Source organism: Paramisgurnus dabryanus, chromosome 16 (assembly GCF_030506205.2).
Source record: "Paramisgurnus dabryanus chromosome 16, PD_genome_1.1, whole genome shotgun sequence".
In the NCBI taxonomy this organism is placed as follows: Eukaryota; Metazoa; Chordata; class Actinopteri; order Cypriniformes; family Cobitidae; genus Paramisgurnus; species Paramisgurnus dabryanus.
Genome location: NC_133352.1, coordinates 16,330,614 through 16,347,749, shown reverse-complemented (window position 1 = coordinate 16,347,749; position 17,136 = coordinate 16,330,614). Strand labels below are relative to the sequence as shown.

General features: G+C 35.9%; 2 protein-coding genes across 5 annotated transcripts in view; both read right to left on the bottom strand.

Moving 5' to 3' along the window:
• The window catches only part of arap3 (ArfGAP with RhoGAP domain, ankyrin repeat and PH domain 3), a 45,739-nt gene extending 42,945 nt beyond the window's left edge, over positions 1-2,794 (bottom strand). For all 4 annotated transcript variants that reach the window (XM_073812065.1, XM_073812067.1, XM_065266461.2 and 1 more), the window contains exon 1: positions 2,636-2,794. The gene's annotated coding sequence lies outside the window, so the exon portion shown is untranslated. The remainder of the gene's footprint in view (positions 1-2,635) is intronic.
• Positions 2,795-3,945: 1,151 nt separating this feature from the next.
• stard15 (StAR-related lipid transfer (START) domain containing 15) lies at positions 3,946-12,658 on the bottom strand. The gene is made up of 6 exons (XM_065266516.2): positions 12,157-12,658; positions 10,337-10,484; positions 7,932-8,035; positions 7,406-7,523; positions 6,395-6,447; positions 3,946-4,824 (listed from the first exon to the last, which is right to left on the bottom strand). Exons 1-6 carry the CDS (start codon positions 12,301-12,303, stop codon positions 4,606-4,608), a joined length of 789 nt encoding a protein of 262 aa, XP_065122588.1. The 5' UTR covers positions 12,304-12,658; the 3' UTR covers positions 3,946-4,605.
• Between the last annotated feature and the right edge of the window lie 4,478 nt (positions 12,659-17,136).

Below are 17,136 nucleotides of genomic sequence, written 5' to 3'. Positions count from 1 at the left end.
TTCTCTCCCACTTGCCATTTCTACACGTAACATTACCCGCAGTATTATACTCCAAACCAGTCACCTCTTCTTTCGCGCGAAAGGGAAACACGCTATCTGAGGTCACATACAGGGCATGAGACTACATTGCGCATGCCATGAACCGTTGAACCGTGCGGTACACACGCGCTCCGAACCGAGACAAGCGAACCGAACGGTTCGGATTTTTTTCATGGACCGTGCCACCCCTACCCAAGGTGCAATGCGGTATGACGCGATACACCGCGGGTGTGCATTATTTTCACATAATTCAAGGGACTGGAGTCAATTATTCCTCTTATACCACGGTTACCACAAACATTGCTCTGGTGCCTATTTTTAAGACAAGTTAAGTGTGCGGTTATCAAAAATTAATGCATACCCATGGAACATTTCTCAGCCAATCAGAATACAGCATTCAACAGACCCGTGGTATAATTTAAGACATTTGACAGATCAGGTGTGCATTTTACAAAAAAATCTACACTTGTAGAACATTTCTCAACCAATTAGAATAAAGCATTCAACAGCCCGTGGTATAAATGTATGTGTTAATGTATATATTGAGAATCATTTCTGTGTGTGATGTTTAATGTGAGACAGTCATGTGACCATGAATCATTTTTTCTAACATATAGTCATGTGGGAAATATGCTGAGACAGATCTTGCAAGATACACTGTATCAGATCATACTGTATGCATACAGTAGTTCTAGTGGTGCTCTACATCTAAAATAAAAATAACACTTATCAGATCAGAAAAATAAAGGTGGTCAATGCAAAGACCAATCTCTTGCAGATTCAACACAATCTCATGGCAATTCGTACATATTTTACGAGGTGGTATTTGTAATAATTCGTATAGGGACTTAATACTTTATGTTGCGAGTACTTAATTTGCATATAAAACGATACAAGGACAATATGAGAAGCCAAGACATGGGTTTTGAGAAAATCAATTCCAACCACCTAAAAAAATATTTTTTGTGTGTATTGGATAGTAAATAAGGAATTTGTCCCCTCAACTTAATTATTGCTAGCACTGTGTGGGATAAAACATCTGTGTGGTATACATTAAATGGGACATATCATGAAAATATAACTTTTTCCATGTTTAAGTGCTATAATTGTGTCCCCAGGTCAACCCAGTAACTTAGTTTTGGTAAACCATTTTCTGCAAGCATGTGAAAAAATAGGTCATTGAAATTTGGCTCCCCCTGTGAAGTCAGAAAGGGATAATACTGCCTCTTAATTTGCACTTTCCAACCACAACACTGCCATTTAGTGCAAAGATCAGCTCATTTGCATTTAACAGGACACACCCAAAACAACACATTTTTGCTCACACCTACAAAGTGGCAATAAATTGTCTATATGGTATTTTGAGCTAAAACTTCACATATGTACTCTGGAAACACCAAAGATTTATTTTACATTTCTAAAAAAAAGTATTGTGAAATGTCCCCTTTAAAATGAAAATGTACTGCAAAGGCCTTCGTAATGGAAGATGTTATTTTTGCAAATGTCCCTGTGACTCCAACTGCCCACTCCTGTTGTGTCTTCAAATGCTGTAAATTAGCTTGATGTTTCTAATTCAATCCCAATCCCAATCCATTCAAATCCATGGTCAAAAACATTGTTACTACAAAATAACCATGGTTTTCCAGTGGAAATTAATGCTGCCACTTTCAAATAAGCAATCAGCATGACACAGGGAACGCATTAAAACGTATCTGATAAATAGACAATGATTAGTTGTACCACCTGACATTTTTTGAATGGGTAAATTAAAAATATTCTGAATTCTGAAAAAAATACTGCAATGTTGTTCAATAACCAAATCTTTTTAAACACATTGTTCCTAATTCAAAAATATGCATTAACCTACATCCATTTTTAAGATTTAAAAAAAATAAGTTCTTGGTTTGTCATTGATATGGTTTCATGTATATGGGAATCAAACCCATGATCCTCTACAATCTCAGAAAGAAAGGTAAAAAAGTTGTCACTGGGGCAGTACCTTTCCAAAATGTACACTAAAAGGTGCATATTATTGGTGCCTCAGATGTAAATATCTGTACCAAATAGTACATGTTAGGACCTTTTTAAAAGGTACCACCATCCCAGTGACAACTTTTGTACCTTTCCAGTGTACCATTTGAGCTACAGATAAACAAACTTGTGATAATTAACAACAGTAAATCTATCACATATTTTTAGACAAGTAACACACTATAAAAATGCAATCTTAAGAGCTAAGTGCTAATGCACATATAGGGGTTTATCGAGAGAGATAATCCTGACATGATAAAAATCAATGGCATTCCATCTGATCAGTCAATACTTCACTGCTGGATAATAGTTAAACTCAGAACCTACTAAGCCTTACAAATAACAACCAGCACTGGATTTAAATCATGTCAGACCACTCCAGACACATTTAAATGTGGAAATTAAGATGAGTGCAATCAAAAATTGAACCAATAGAAGTTAAAACCTCCTGCGTATACTGAACCCGATGTGGAGATTATAACTGTCTGTACGTGACTCAAAAAAGACTTGTCACAGGTTAACAAATGTCACTTTGAATGTAAAAAGATTTTAAATCACATCTTACCTTAATTCTCCTTAGATATCCCGCGATATAGCGCGTTCTGTGTGCAGGAAACTCGTCTGTGTACGCAGTAATGTATGTTGAGTGTTGCAGGACTGGGAGCTGCTGATAGTTTTGTGTTTGTTATGCCGGAGGAGGTTACAGTGTAACAGCAGCGCTACTCAAAAGTAGCAACTGAGCTCTTAAAGGGACAGAGCTGTTTGTCAATGTCCGCCGACAGTTTCCACAAACAACCACAACAACCTCGTTTACCACAGTTTTAAGCAACACCCCTGAAAACAGCTTGTTAAGCAATACATTTTAAGAGTTTATTTGCAAGGACGATTTAGAAATAAACTATATATAAAATGTGTCATTGTAGACAGGTCAGCTGCTGAGTTTATCTGCAGATATATAAACAACTCTCAGAAAATTATAAAAAATTGGTCTGCATTGTGCAAATACTAAATTAAAATACTCTTTAAACTTTCACCTTTTATGATGTCATGGGTTCAAGGGTCAAAACTAGGGTGTGATTTTATGTGTGGGATTTGAGGAAAGCCGTAACAGCACTGAAACTTTGCTGTGAGAGAAGCTGAAGAGAATTTCCTTTTCTCTACAGGCCAATCTGATTGATGTAGGCAGGAACTGTTTCAGATGGGAAGCAGGAAGTGTGTGAGACAATAGAGGTTTTGAGGAGTGGTCTCCAGCTGTATGGCTTATGGAAGGAAAAAAAGGATACGGCCGTGAATAAACTTTCCTTATTGCCAAATGTCTACGTGAACAAAATGAAGTTGTCCTAGTCTTAGTAGTGGTATTTATGACTAAAACTATTTCACAATTAATACAAATCTAAAATGAGATTTGTATCTCTCAATCCATGTTTTAACACATAGCTAAAAATAACTACAAAAATGCAAGACCAAATTTTATTCTTTATAAGTTGATAAAACAAATTGATGAAGTGACCACTGATCTAAACGCATGGCATAAAAAAAAGAAGTCATCTTCAGGTTATGGTAATAACATATACATTTCTTATTATCTCTCATAAAGATAAAGAAACGGAAATCTGCTATCTGCAAAAGACAGGAAAGCCACACTTCAGCAGCTGGGTATGGTGGAATATAATTGCTTTTGGTGTTGCTTTTCGTTGTATTAAAAAATCTCAATAAGCACCATACATGTATCATAAATGACCTGTGTGCTATTTTCCAAATTTTGTTCTCCATCACTTTCATTATTTGGAAAATAGTTTTTTTTTCATAAAAACTTGTGTTACATGAAAGAAAGAAAGACATATACATGTTTGTACATAACATAAGTGAGTAAAATAATGAGAAAACAGTTTATTGTTGAATAAATTATTCCTTTAATAAAGATGTATGCTCAATAATCCACATTTTCTTTGTGGTATATTTTCCACAAATGTAAAACAGATAAATACCATGTTTCATTTGAAGAAGCAAATACGTTTATTGATACCTTTTTATGCTGAATGATTAAATCATATATCATAAAGCTTTAAGTCTTATTTGTGACCCTGCCTGTAAAAACTTAACTAAAGTCATTTTTTGTGATTTACTGTTTATTACATTTGCATATAAACTATTACATATACATTTAAAGAACATTATGTCAAAATGTAACCTTGATATCTTTAATATTGTCCGTGTAAGGTCATAAAATCAAACGTTGATGCTCCTAATGTTATAATTAGATTAAGAGACTTTAGCCTGGTTTTCACAGACAAGGTCACATTTATTAACCACATCTAATACAGTAAGACTCTTCTTTAGTGTATGGACACAGAGTGAAGATCTTTAATGCCATAATCTCGGCAAAACAATATTACATTATTTTGTTCAATCCATTATTTTTGTTCGATCCATGTAAGATGATGAATGAATGTAATTGACCATTCTCAACAGATAGTGGTACAAACTCACTGTTATATACACACACACGCCAAGAGAGAGTCATTGTGAGTAATCTTAGGTCTCATCATCATCACTATGGTGCTGGGCTTTCTCCTCACTCAGAGCGCTCTCATCAATGTTTTCCAGTGAATCCGCTCTCTGGACCGTCAGATCGGCCACACTGATGGAGGGTAGAGTGTTTTGCTCTGGGTACCTCCAAGGCTTCAGATTTGGGTCATGTTTCCGTTTCCATTCAGGATATTTTAGGCAGGCTTTGTAAATCTTTTTCATGGCCTGTGGAGAAAAATGTTTCAGTGCAGAACATGATGTGGCCCTTTGTTAACAGCGTGATGAGCACACGTAGAACCACCAGATGGCAGCAGAGGTTAAACTAAAATGTGATTGACCACGTGTTCAAAACAACAAAATTTTTAGTGTTGTGCTGGGTATTTACATAAATATACACTGTCAGAAAAAAAGGTTTAAAACTGTACCTGTTCTGTCACTGGGGTGGTAACCTCAAAGGTTCAGTTTTGTACCTTTTAAGGGTATACAACACATTGAAATATTGTACAATATTATACCTTAAGGACCTATTTTGTACCTAACATTTATCTGGTACAAAACTGGTCCTTAAAGGTACAAAATAGGTCCTTAAGGTATAATATTGTACCCTAAAAGGTACAATATTTCAATGTGTTGTATACCCATAAAAGGTACAAAACTGAACATTTGAGGGTACCACCCCAGTGACAGAAAAGGTAAAATTTAAACCTTTTTTTCTGAAAGTGTACAATGTAAAAAATCTGCAGCATTTTTGTCAAATCAACATTTTTTATGTTACTTTAACTTAAACATTTTAATAGATTTTATAAGTTATGTCAACTTTAAATAGTAGGTTGAATTGACCTGCAAAACCAATTTGTTTTAACTTCATGCTGCATATTTTTTACAGTGTACATTATTAAATGTTGTAGAAATATATTTCTTGTTGTTTGTTCATGTTAGTTAAAGGCGGGGTGCATGATCTCTGAAAGTCAATGTTGATATTTGAAATCACCTAAACAAACACGCCCCTACCCCAATAGAATCTGGACCTTCTTTTGATAGACCCGCCCCACTCATACGCAACCCAGGCAATGATGTCGGTTAGTAGACATGCAAAAAAAATCATGCACCCCGTCTTTAAAATATAAGCTAATGTTAACGAATAAGACATTATTGTAAAGTGTTACCCAATATTTAAGGCATAGATACAGTGAAGGTAAACAGCAACTAAAAAGTTGAACTTGTTCCAAGTGAGTTTTAAATGTTATAAATGTATACAATTTCATCACTTACAATATTTGCTGTCCAATAGAGTAATTGTGTCTTTACATGTATGCATTTGGCAGACAATTTTATCCAATGTCTATCGTAAAGTATATAATGTTTACATTTTGTAAACAACAAATGTTCTTGATTTGATCAAACCCAATCATCCCAACTAAAGACTTTTGCATTGTTAAAGGGATACTTCACCCAAAAATGAAAACTCATCTTTAACAAACCATCAAGTTGTTTCAAACCTGTATTAATGTCTTTTTCTGCTGAACAGAAATTAAGATATTTCAAAGAATGTTTGTAACCAAACAGATCTGGGGCACCATTGAATTTCACAGTAGGAAAAAAGAAAACTATGGAAGTCAATGGTGCCCCAGATCTGTTTGGTTACTAAACATTTTTCAAAATATCTTCAATTTTCTCCAGTCCCCTTTTTGCAAATTTTATTATACAAAGCATTTTAAATTCTCAGAATGTTACAGTCTGCCAAATTAAAAGCGTCATGCTAAAAGAAAATATAATGTATATACAGTGTCATTACCTTTGGTGCCACAAACTGCGAGACCCTATTCACCACCCACTTCGGTAAAGACCCTATGAACAAGATAAAGCATTTAAATCATATGTTCTGCTTAAAAACATTTAGAAAAAATATTGTTAAAATTTGCATTAACTCAAAACAAATATAACTAGGCATAAATGCACACCATATCCTAAGAGACACAGAGTCTGCTGTACAGTCTACTGTACACGTGCAATAAACTGAGTTTCTCTCCCTCAGGTCACAAACAGCTGGTGCATCACAGCAACAGAAAACATTCATAATCAAAACCATCACCCCAAGCAGCATGGAAACGTTGACATCAGCCAATTCATAAATTATGTTTAAGCATGACTTTCAAATGCTTCCTGGCTCCCTACGCTTCACAGCAGAGGAGAAGAGGAATGGAGAGAGACGTTCCCATCCATACAGCTATTATTAAATGAAATGAACTTTTAATCCAAACACGTGCATTTTTGGATATGTATTTAAGGAAAACATTGTGATAAAGCTGCACCTCAGACGTTGAAACTCAGGCCTAAACTGTAAACTGTGTAAGTGTTGTGTAAATAAGTGGTGTGTAAATAGATGTTAGTTCCCGAAAAACAAACATTGGTGTACTTTACCATGAAGGGAAGCGTTTACGATAAAGCACAGCTATGACAGCTGTACCAAGCGATTCTGTGTATTACTCCACAGCATCCTTAGCAACCACCCTTAGCAACGTAAACATATGTGAAGCATTCTGTCAGGGACTATTTTTTTAAAAGGACTTTACTTATAATGCAAAGCCATTAAAGAAATGATTGATGTATATTTATCTATCTATCTATCTATCTATCTATCTATCTATCTATCTATCTATCTATCTATCTATCTATATATGGCTGCATATTTAGCTTATAATTTGAATGATAGTATTTTTGTTCAATGTGTTTTGTTTTTGTTTTAAAGAACGCCATGTTTTACCTTAAATGACACTTGTAATGAAAACCAGAAATGATCACTCACCTCGTGGATCCACTTGCGTTAAGTAATAGAGAGTGCAGCTGTTTGCTCCATTGTTTTGGATCAAGTATCCAGTAAGTAATGACACAGCTCTGACATAATCCTTCTTCGGTGGGTATTCCTGAGAATATAAACAATGAGACTTTAGTTTCCCAGGATGTAATGTTTCAATTTCTAAGCATGCATGAAACAAATCATTTACTTGACTGCGATTTTGCCATAAAGATTGACATATTAAACTGATGTCTCACAGATGAACACGATAATCTTGATCTTGCTTAAATTGTTCCATGGAGAAAATGCAAAAAGATAAAAGGCTTTTGACGCTGTAATTATTTATTACAACATGAGGTTTCAATCACCCGACCGTTTACTTGATACCTGCCAGACTGTTGCCACTGATCTACCTCCTCTGTTTCATGTGACTCAAGACTTGGAAAGCTGACCTGAATACCAGCTGACACACTCTGCTGTTCTTTTTTTGCCAAAATGTCTAGTAAAATCTTCAACAGACCAAACACAGACATACCGGGTGTTTGACAGAGTAGTTGATGATCAGATAGTCATTGCCAAGAGGAAGCCATGAGCGCATGGTGACAAAGTCTCTGTTCTTCAATGGATGTGGACATCTCCCTGTATATTAACAATACATGATTTTTACATTGCTGTTACAGTATACCTCAATAAGACTATTAAGTAAAATGGCACAATTACCCTATGAAACATTTCATCATTTCTGTTATGTTCTGCATAATGTTCTTGTATAATCCTTTAAAACTTTACCTGTCCGGAAGTAAGTATTTGTACAAATTCTGCAAATTGTTTTTGTATGTTTTACTATGCTTTTGTCTTAATGTGTTTTAATACTTCTAATATTTTCTTCCAATCACAGCCTAATAGACTAATGATCTGCATCATATGAGGAGTTGTACATCTGATATGTTTTCTTGTAAATTAGTATTTTTATCAGGCTCGCTTGTTTAACTCTTTCGCCGCCACTGACGAGATAACTCTTAAGAGAAAACGCTTCCCTGCCAATGACTAGAATTTCCGGCTTTCCGCAATACCGCTATTATCCACCAGGTGGCACACCTCCGCAATTTATACAACCCGGAAGCCGCGCCTCATGTGAAAGAGAAAGAACTCCGTGTAGATTTTAAAGATCGCTCCGCATCTCTATCAAAAGTCTTTCACAAAAATGGAATTATCTCAGCTTTTTGCTCAAAATGTGTTGTTTTTGAAGAAACCTACCCATATTTGAGAGGTGATAAAAAGAGAAATAATGAAGGTAGGATGAAACGGTTTTTTTTTTTTTTTTTTTTTTTTGAAAGCAGAGGGTATTTTCTTTCATTTGATATATTGTTTGTTTATATATTTAAAGAAGAATTTTTTTTGGAAGGCATTAAACTATTTGTGAAAATCATGAAAAATGCTGGCACTGGCTGGCAACTTAAAAAAAAAAAAACGCTGGCGGGGAAAGAGTTAAGTTCACTTCAATGGCAATGAAAAGGTTTTTGGTCATTGTTATTTAGCAAATGTGCCTGTCTTTCGCTGCAAAACCCTTTAAGTGCATACAAAAACTTCACTTTTTTTAAAAAGTCTTCAGTCATTCTTTACAAAAAAATTCGGTCAATATCCTAATATATTCGTTAAATCTCCTTTAACAGGGTAAAAAGTACATGTGTTCCCTGCACTTAGAGGACCTCGATGAAAAATAGTTGTGGCGTTTAATAGATTCTGCCAACAAAGTAGTATTTCTGAATGGCCATAGACTGGGATTAAGCAGATTTGAAAATATTTGATGTACGTACAGGATGTGCCAATTGCATTCAGTTTATATGATATTGGCAGCAGCAGCCCCAATGATGTTATGCAGTGCCTGAAAATAGTCCCCTGCTATTGAAAGTAACCTAGGGGGGCCATTCCCAAACTGTGGTCCGCGGACCACTAGTGGTCCGTGAGGGTACTGCAGGTGGTCTGTGTAAAGGCAAAATAAAATATAAAATAATATTTTTTTTTTAAGAAAAATATATATATTTTTTAAGAAAAATATATTTTTTTAAGAATACGTTTTAAGAATTTGTTGTACTGATGTGATGACCAGTTATATAGTTTTAGTGCTAGTAAGCCTATTTAGAGGTGCAGATAAATTCAAGACTTTGTGTAGACTTATTTTATTATGAGGTGGTCCGCGAAAATTCTTGATTACAAATAGTGGTCCAGGTCCACACACAAAAAAAGTTTGAAAACCCCTGACCTAGGGAACTATTTCTGGGTGCTGCTAAATTTTATTGTGCCTGCTGCAGCCATGTTACAGCAGCAAAGTCCTTGATTATTACACCAGTTTGAGAGTATAGTTCCTAGCCATATAGGCATAGAAAATCGCAACTTTTAATTTTCTGTCGGTCTTAGTACACGATGTAACTACAGAAGAGTCACGTTTTAAATAGGAAAAATATCGAAACTCTTTGATCATTTTTGAGGGTGATGCTAATGGTCTAATCAGATTCAATGGATTATGCTAAGCTATGCTAAAAGTGGTAGCACCAGACCCGGAGATTGGCTGAATGGATTCCAAAACAGTAAAAATCATATTTTTTTACTCTTGTAGAGATAGAAAATTTGCCTATTTAAAAAAAAAGTGGAGTGTGCCTTTAAATGACCCTCATCCATATCTCATTATAAAATATTACTTAATATCCAATTGATTTTCATCAGTAAGCATGTATGAGAGCTTTTTAATCATAAATCAGCCCAATTGATTTTAATTTCTGCAGTTAACTGCAAATTGTTCTGCAGCAGTGTGCTGCACACTCCAACCGCTTTTTCTGCAAAGTAAGGCCAAATATGACTACTGGAGTAAAGTGTGTATTGGCACGCTGCACCAGGAACACAGTGGAAAAAAATCTTGGGAAAGACAAAAAAGTGACTTACAGGAATAGTATCCTACATCTGCATTAACCGTCAGTCTTCCGATATCAAAAGTGTCGATCATGTTGCTGTCCCATTTTTTCCGGTAGCTTGTGTCGTGCAAGACATCGTAAAGTGTCTCTGCTGTCACATCCTTGCAAACAATTCTCATCTATGAGGAAAAACAACACAGACAAAAATGAGTCATTCTGGTTTTAAATCATGAAAAATCTTGAGACCAATTTACTGCACTGACAAAATCCAGTTTTTATTTACATAGAGATCTATGTTTCTTTTGAAAGCTCTGCTTTGTGCATGACTCAGTGGTATTGGGATGAGTTAAAAGTTGAAACAGCACACAGTGAACGTAAAAGGATCCACAGTCTAGCGAGAGTTACAGTGCATCTTTATATTTAAACATGTTTGCCTCTGTTTGTGTTTCCAACACACATGTAAGTGAGTGAAACCATTTTTTTCCGAATCTGCTACCTTATCCTTTAACTCTACCTGGGTTGTTTGGAGGGTCAGGTAAGCATGAATACACCAAATGCAATGTGATCAGATATTTTATGGCTCAGCGACGCAAGCAACCGTGTAACCCAATCGACTCTAACCTGCCATCATTTAATAATTTATCCCCCTACATCCCCAGTCCCTCTTCATTTCCAATGAGTTACTTGGAACAAGTTTTATATAGTCTCTATGAATGGAATGTCGTCGAGGCCTACAAAGCTCAATTATTCATGAAAAGAACGCATCAGTGCCCCGGAGAGAGACATGAATTATTGAGGAAGTTCTGTCATCGCCTTTCATTTTTGTGGCTATATCAGAAGATTTTAAAAAATCCCAAAACCTGCCTGAAACGTTGTTGAAACATCCCTTATACATAGGCCCTCATCGTGAGATAACTTTTAGCCATCGTCAGAAAGGTCAAGAGAAGTTTTGGTTTTTAAAATAAAAATAAAAGGCCCGACCCTGGTGAACCAGCAGGAGGGGCTCAGGTTTCCTCATCTGAGCCTGCTGTTACCACGGTTTTCCGCTCTTAATTTTTCAGCACATCTCATGGGTGCAGTCTGGCCCTGACAGGATGCTCTTTTATCTCAGATATTGTACTTCACAATACACAGCATTTTCCCAGGGCAAATGGCCCATAACCGTACCACTATTTGCTTCTCTTGGATCTTCTTGGGAACATCTGGATTGCTATGAGTGCTACTGTTTAGTAGCTTATGAGTCATATTTGAACACAACACATACATATAAACATTTACACCAAGATGTGTGGTCTAAAGGTTAGAATATCTTAGATCATATTGGAAAGTGTCCCTTTCACAAATAAATACATTTTTGTAAAGAATTAGATTGATAGTTTGCTGGATCACATTTTTTTATTATTATAATGTAAAAAGGATAGATTGTACAGCTTTTTTCTTTTTACATATAAAAAAGGACATATAAATTATATATCAGATCAGAAAGAACTACCTTTTTGTACCATGAAGCAGAGTTTAGAGTTATGTCTTCCTGCTGTAAAATGTGTATATAGGCTATGGATGATCTCACCTGTTTTAACACAGGTGCATGAGATCATAGAAAAGGGGGTCGATCTATGCATGGTTGTTAGAAGCGTTATTGTATAAAGGTAACTCAGGTTTAAACTGACACACAAACAATATTTCATTGTCAATGTGCATCACTAAGGATCTATGATTGCGTCAAAAACATACAATGTCGTACATTTCACATCTTTTAAACCATGTGGACTAAAAACCACCTGAACAAACCGTTTATCAAAGCAAAATAGTTGTGCGTAATAGCGTGCGTCTTATGCGCATTGTACTTGCCTTGAGTTTCTGTACAGTTTTGGACTCCTCGCCTCGACACCACACCGTCACTCCACTTTTATTATACCGGGCGACCCATCCGTCCTGACTTTCACATTGATCTCGGAACGATAAGAAATCGGTGTCGTCCGGTATCTGGACTGGCATCTTGCCTCCCGGTGCTGTGGATCAGAATAAAACCAACAACTCTCTCTCTCGTAAACCTTCGTTGTCTCTCCGTTTAATTGTCTCCGGTTTATTTATCGTCGATTCCCCTTCGTATCTTGAACACTGAGTCTAAAGTAGTATGTTCTGGTTTGATCTAACCTGTGCATGCGTGGCAACTATGTATATCTAATGCATCATGGAGCAGGTGCGTTGCATCCGCACTAGTTCTGTATCCTGCATTATATAAGGCATCACGTTACCAGCATGTCGTTTTTCAGGTGGAGCAGTAGTCTACAAAGGATTATTTAGTCAGACTTACTGATGATCCACGGATCGGGTGTCATGTTTGCCAATTCAAAGGATTTCTTTTCCGTGACTGTTTTGTTTAACCTGTACAGGTGTGTAGCCTGAATCCTGCTTCTACTGTTTCTAAAGTCTCTGGGCTTCTCTGTCACCTTGCTTCTGTCTGCCTGCCTCACTAATGCCTATGTTGTGCTTGGTTAAAGTAAAAGTCTCCTTTGTATTGTGGTTTACATTTTAAACAAACACGTGCCATATTAGGATTTAAGCAGCTGTTTTATGTTTTTTTGGAAAGCTGATTCTTTCCCAAAGCCTGCAAAAATGTTTTGTCAGAATTTTCATGGAGCACAGCAACTTCAAACACTGTTAGCTAACCAAAACGATTCATCTCCAGAAATTCAGACCCTTTAAAGTCAAATGAACTGTAAAAGTCAACTTGGGAAATGTTCTTTTTGACAATGAATGATGTGTTACTTGGAGACCTATTGAATGTTCATAAAATAAAAATATATATTTGTATTTGCCGTTAAGGAATTGCATTGGTAAACTTGAATTGCCTCATGAGTCATGATAATAAATCTCGCTGGGTTTTTTTGTAGTAAATTACTATTTCAGCTATAACACAGGGCCAGACAGAGAATAAAATAATATATTGGGTGGTTCAGCTTAACTTTTATACTTTGTGAAGCAACACTGGACAAGAGCAACATCACTCTCAACAATCTCATGCTGGTTCCAAAAACTATGGCCTGCCTGTATTCTGCTTTCTCAGGCCTCTAATACAAAGAAAGCCATTTGATTATCGAAATATAAAAAACATTTTAGATGATACTGCAAACTAAAAACATTTTGATCACTAACCATATGTACATTTATGCAATACTTCGTAGTTTCTATGGTTTAGAGCAGTGGTTCTTCTCAAACTTTTTCGGCATGTGGCCCCCCTTGTGTACGGTGCATCCCTTCATGCCCCCCCCCCACAGAAAATGTATGACATAAAACATTCCATATGTCATACATTTTTTAAGGTTTTATTACACAGAATATATGATAAATTTGTGTATTTTTTAAAATGTCACAAGACTGGGACCCCCTGGCACCATCTCAACCCCCCCCCCCCCCCCCCCAGTGGCCCATGGCTCCCAGTTCGAGAACCACTGGTTAAGAGGCAAAAATTATAAAGTTGCAGATTATTACTCTCATTCACTAAATATTATCCAATGTACTGAATGTTTGAAACACAATGCATGTTCACATACACTCCTAAAAACAAAAGGTTCATGTCACAAAAATATTAATTTTGATTCCACAAAGTACAATTTAGTCAAAAGTCCCTAAAAAAAGCCATTTCTTTTTACATTTTTATTCTAAATAGCCCTTTAAGGTTCTTCAGATGTTAAAGTTTCTATACCATTCAGCCAGAAATGGCGTCATTGTGAAGCACCTTTATTTTTAAGACTTTAGCCATAAGAGGGCACTCATGATCCCCTTGGAATTTTTTTTCTTCAGTACTACAGTATAGGTCTAACAGAGAACATTTATCTTAAACTACAATAATTTTTACACTTTTGTTGCCTGTATGTTCTCTGTAAATTGAAAAGCACTTAATCTGACAATATAAGTGTATTAGTTGTAGATATCATCCATCGACAGAGGAAATGTAATTGCGTTCGTCCATTTCGGGCTACTGTAGAAACATGACGGCGACTTCCATGTAAGGGGACTTGCGGTGTATGTAGATATTCTAAGATAATAAAAACAATACAGTTCATTATGTAAGGTCTTTATACACAACTGATAATATAGTAATGTATATTAAATTGCATTTCTGTCAAGAGATCCTTTTAAAAGTTACACAATGCACCTTTAAATGAGCCGTCTCGAGGTGTTTAACCACAAAATGATCTCCTTTGTGACTTGTCATTTCTAAACGGTCTACATCTATCTTTTCTGTGTATAATGCAGCTGTTCAGTCCTTTAAAGCATTGCTATGTGTTACTGGAATGTCTCGAGATGATCTCAGCATTCTCCTCCTTGTGGCAAGGTCATGAGATCACACAGGCTCTCATCATTCCTTGGCCTGTGATGTGGCTTAACAAGGATTTGCTGTGGACTGATTCATACTAATGGGGTTAAACCAGAGCAGACCATGATGTACACAGTGAAGAATTAGCTGTAATTATGCAGCTAGTTGCCAGTAACAAACTGTATAAGATTAATACTTGTTAATGTTTAATGTTCATTTAACTTTGAACAAACTGTTGCCAGTAAATAAATTACATTTTAAATCTACAGTAAGTTACTGGCAACCAGCCATTAATATTGTAATTTTTGTAAGAATTTGACATGCAGTCAATGTGAAAAATATTGTGGTTTATGTTATAGTGGTTTGAAGTGAATGCTGAACCTCTCCATACCAGTCATACAAACACATAATTAAGAGGATCCTGAGATTAAAACCTGCAAGAGTGCCTTTCTTGACCTTTTCTCTTCAGGCCTGTCTCACAGTAACCTGATCCTGTGTCAGTGACAGAGCTCCACCAACGCAATCCCACTTATTTCATTCCAACATACTACACGGTACTTATGGGTTTAACTCCAAATTAAATTAAATGAAGTTCCTTTAAGTTCCTTAAAGTCATTTAACCAAGTTCCTTTATGTACAGATAGTTCTTACACTGACAAAATATTGTCAAAAAAATTTTTCCTATAGCTGTCACTGGTGCAGTACCCTTTAAAAATATCCTAGTATCATTTAGGTACACATATGCATACATTTGGTACAAATATTCACCTTTAAGGTATGCCTGCTAGTATGCACTATTTGTTACCAAAATGTACCACGGTACTAATATGATTTTTTTTTTTGTGTGCAAAAGTGTAGTTTTTGGAAGTCAAAAATGCTGTGTTGCTTCAGGGTTGATACCTAATATTTCTCCCTCTATTATAGCACCATCATCAGGTTTTTTATTAAACATATTGCAGTCTCTCCAAACAAAAATGAGCAATTCTAATGGCACGTTCATTAATCAAGACATTTTTACTCAGTCACTTGATGTATTAAGACCCAAAGATGGATGAGTTTAAAAGCAATATTTCTCCACAATTTTCATAAGCATGTGATGACACATTACAAAAACTTGCAAAATCATTATAATAACAAAGTCGCTGTTGCTAGAGGACACAGACACTAACCAAAGCATATCCCAGCTTAGGCAATTCATCGACTTGGCCACAAAGATGCTCTCAGGTTGTTCATTATAAAGACTCCACTTTTAAAGAGATAGTTTACCCAAAAATGGAAATTCTGTTATCATTTACTCACCCTCATGTTGTTACAAACCTGTATAAATTTCTTTGTTCTCATGAACACAAAGGAAGATATTTTGATATTTTTTGGGTAAACTATCCCTTTAAAGAGGAACCATGTGAATGGTTCACATAATGGTACCTTATATCTGCACCTATACATATGGACTTTTTTTAAAAGTACCTTCTCAGTGACAAAAAGATACACAATTTGAGTGTATACACTGCTTAACAAATCTTAAAATATTTTGTCTGGGTCAATGTTCTTCTGTCCTTTATTTTCTGCTTTTGGTTAACCTGAGCATATAAGCAGGAAGCAATGCCAGACGGTATGGAGACCGCTCGTACCCCAAGGAGAGTGGAAAAACACACATAATTGTTTTCCCTTAAGGTAACCAATTCCCCATTCCCAATGACTTGATATGGAAAAGCAGCAGTGATACAGGATGCTGCATTAGCATTTTTCAGTCCATTACAATGAACACCAATGGAAATAACTAATGATTCAAGAAAAGCCAAAAAAGTGAACACATTAAGAATGAGATGTCTAATAGTTACCAAATTATCACATTTCAAGAGCAGAATAAAACAAAATATGTCAGATCTTTTAATTTGGAATGCATTAATTACTCATTTTTGTAGGCATTTGAAGCATTGACAGCCAAAAAAAAAAATGATCAAGATTCAAGGGACAAATGGGTATTCATGTCGCCGTATGGTTTAAGTGTAAAGGAATGTGTGCTTCCCTGGCTATAGCTGAGCTGAACATTAACATTAGGCCCCATGGCAACTCCTGGACATGGCCATAAAAAGTAATAGAAGAAACAGACCTCAACAAGGTAATGTGTCATATCTCATCTCTGACATGAAATAACAAATATGAGGAAAGGTCACGTGAAAAGATTAGATTGTCAGTGAGTTTTTATTTTAACTGAAAATATCCTTTAGTACCATCAGACATCTTATGGCTTCTTCAGAATAAAAACAAACAAATACAATAAAGGTAAGATGTTATTCACTGAAACAAAAGTTTATAAGCATCAGTTATCCATCTGCCAAGCTGCATGGACTGTATGATATGATTATACATGACGTGGCAGACATCTGCCTTATTACGGTCCACTGCAAAATCCAGCATCCTGGATCCCTGCTGCTTTTATACAAGGAAAGAAATTCTAGATCTGAAAATACCACCAATTATGGGTTAGGTGAACTCAAAGATGG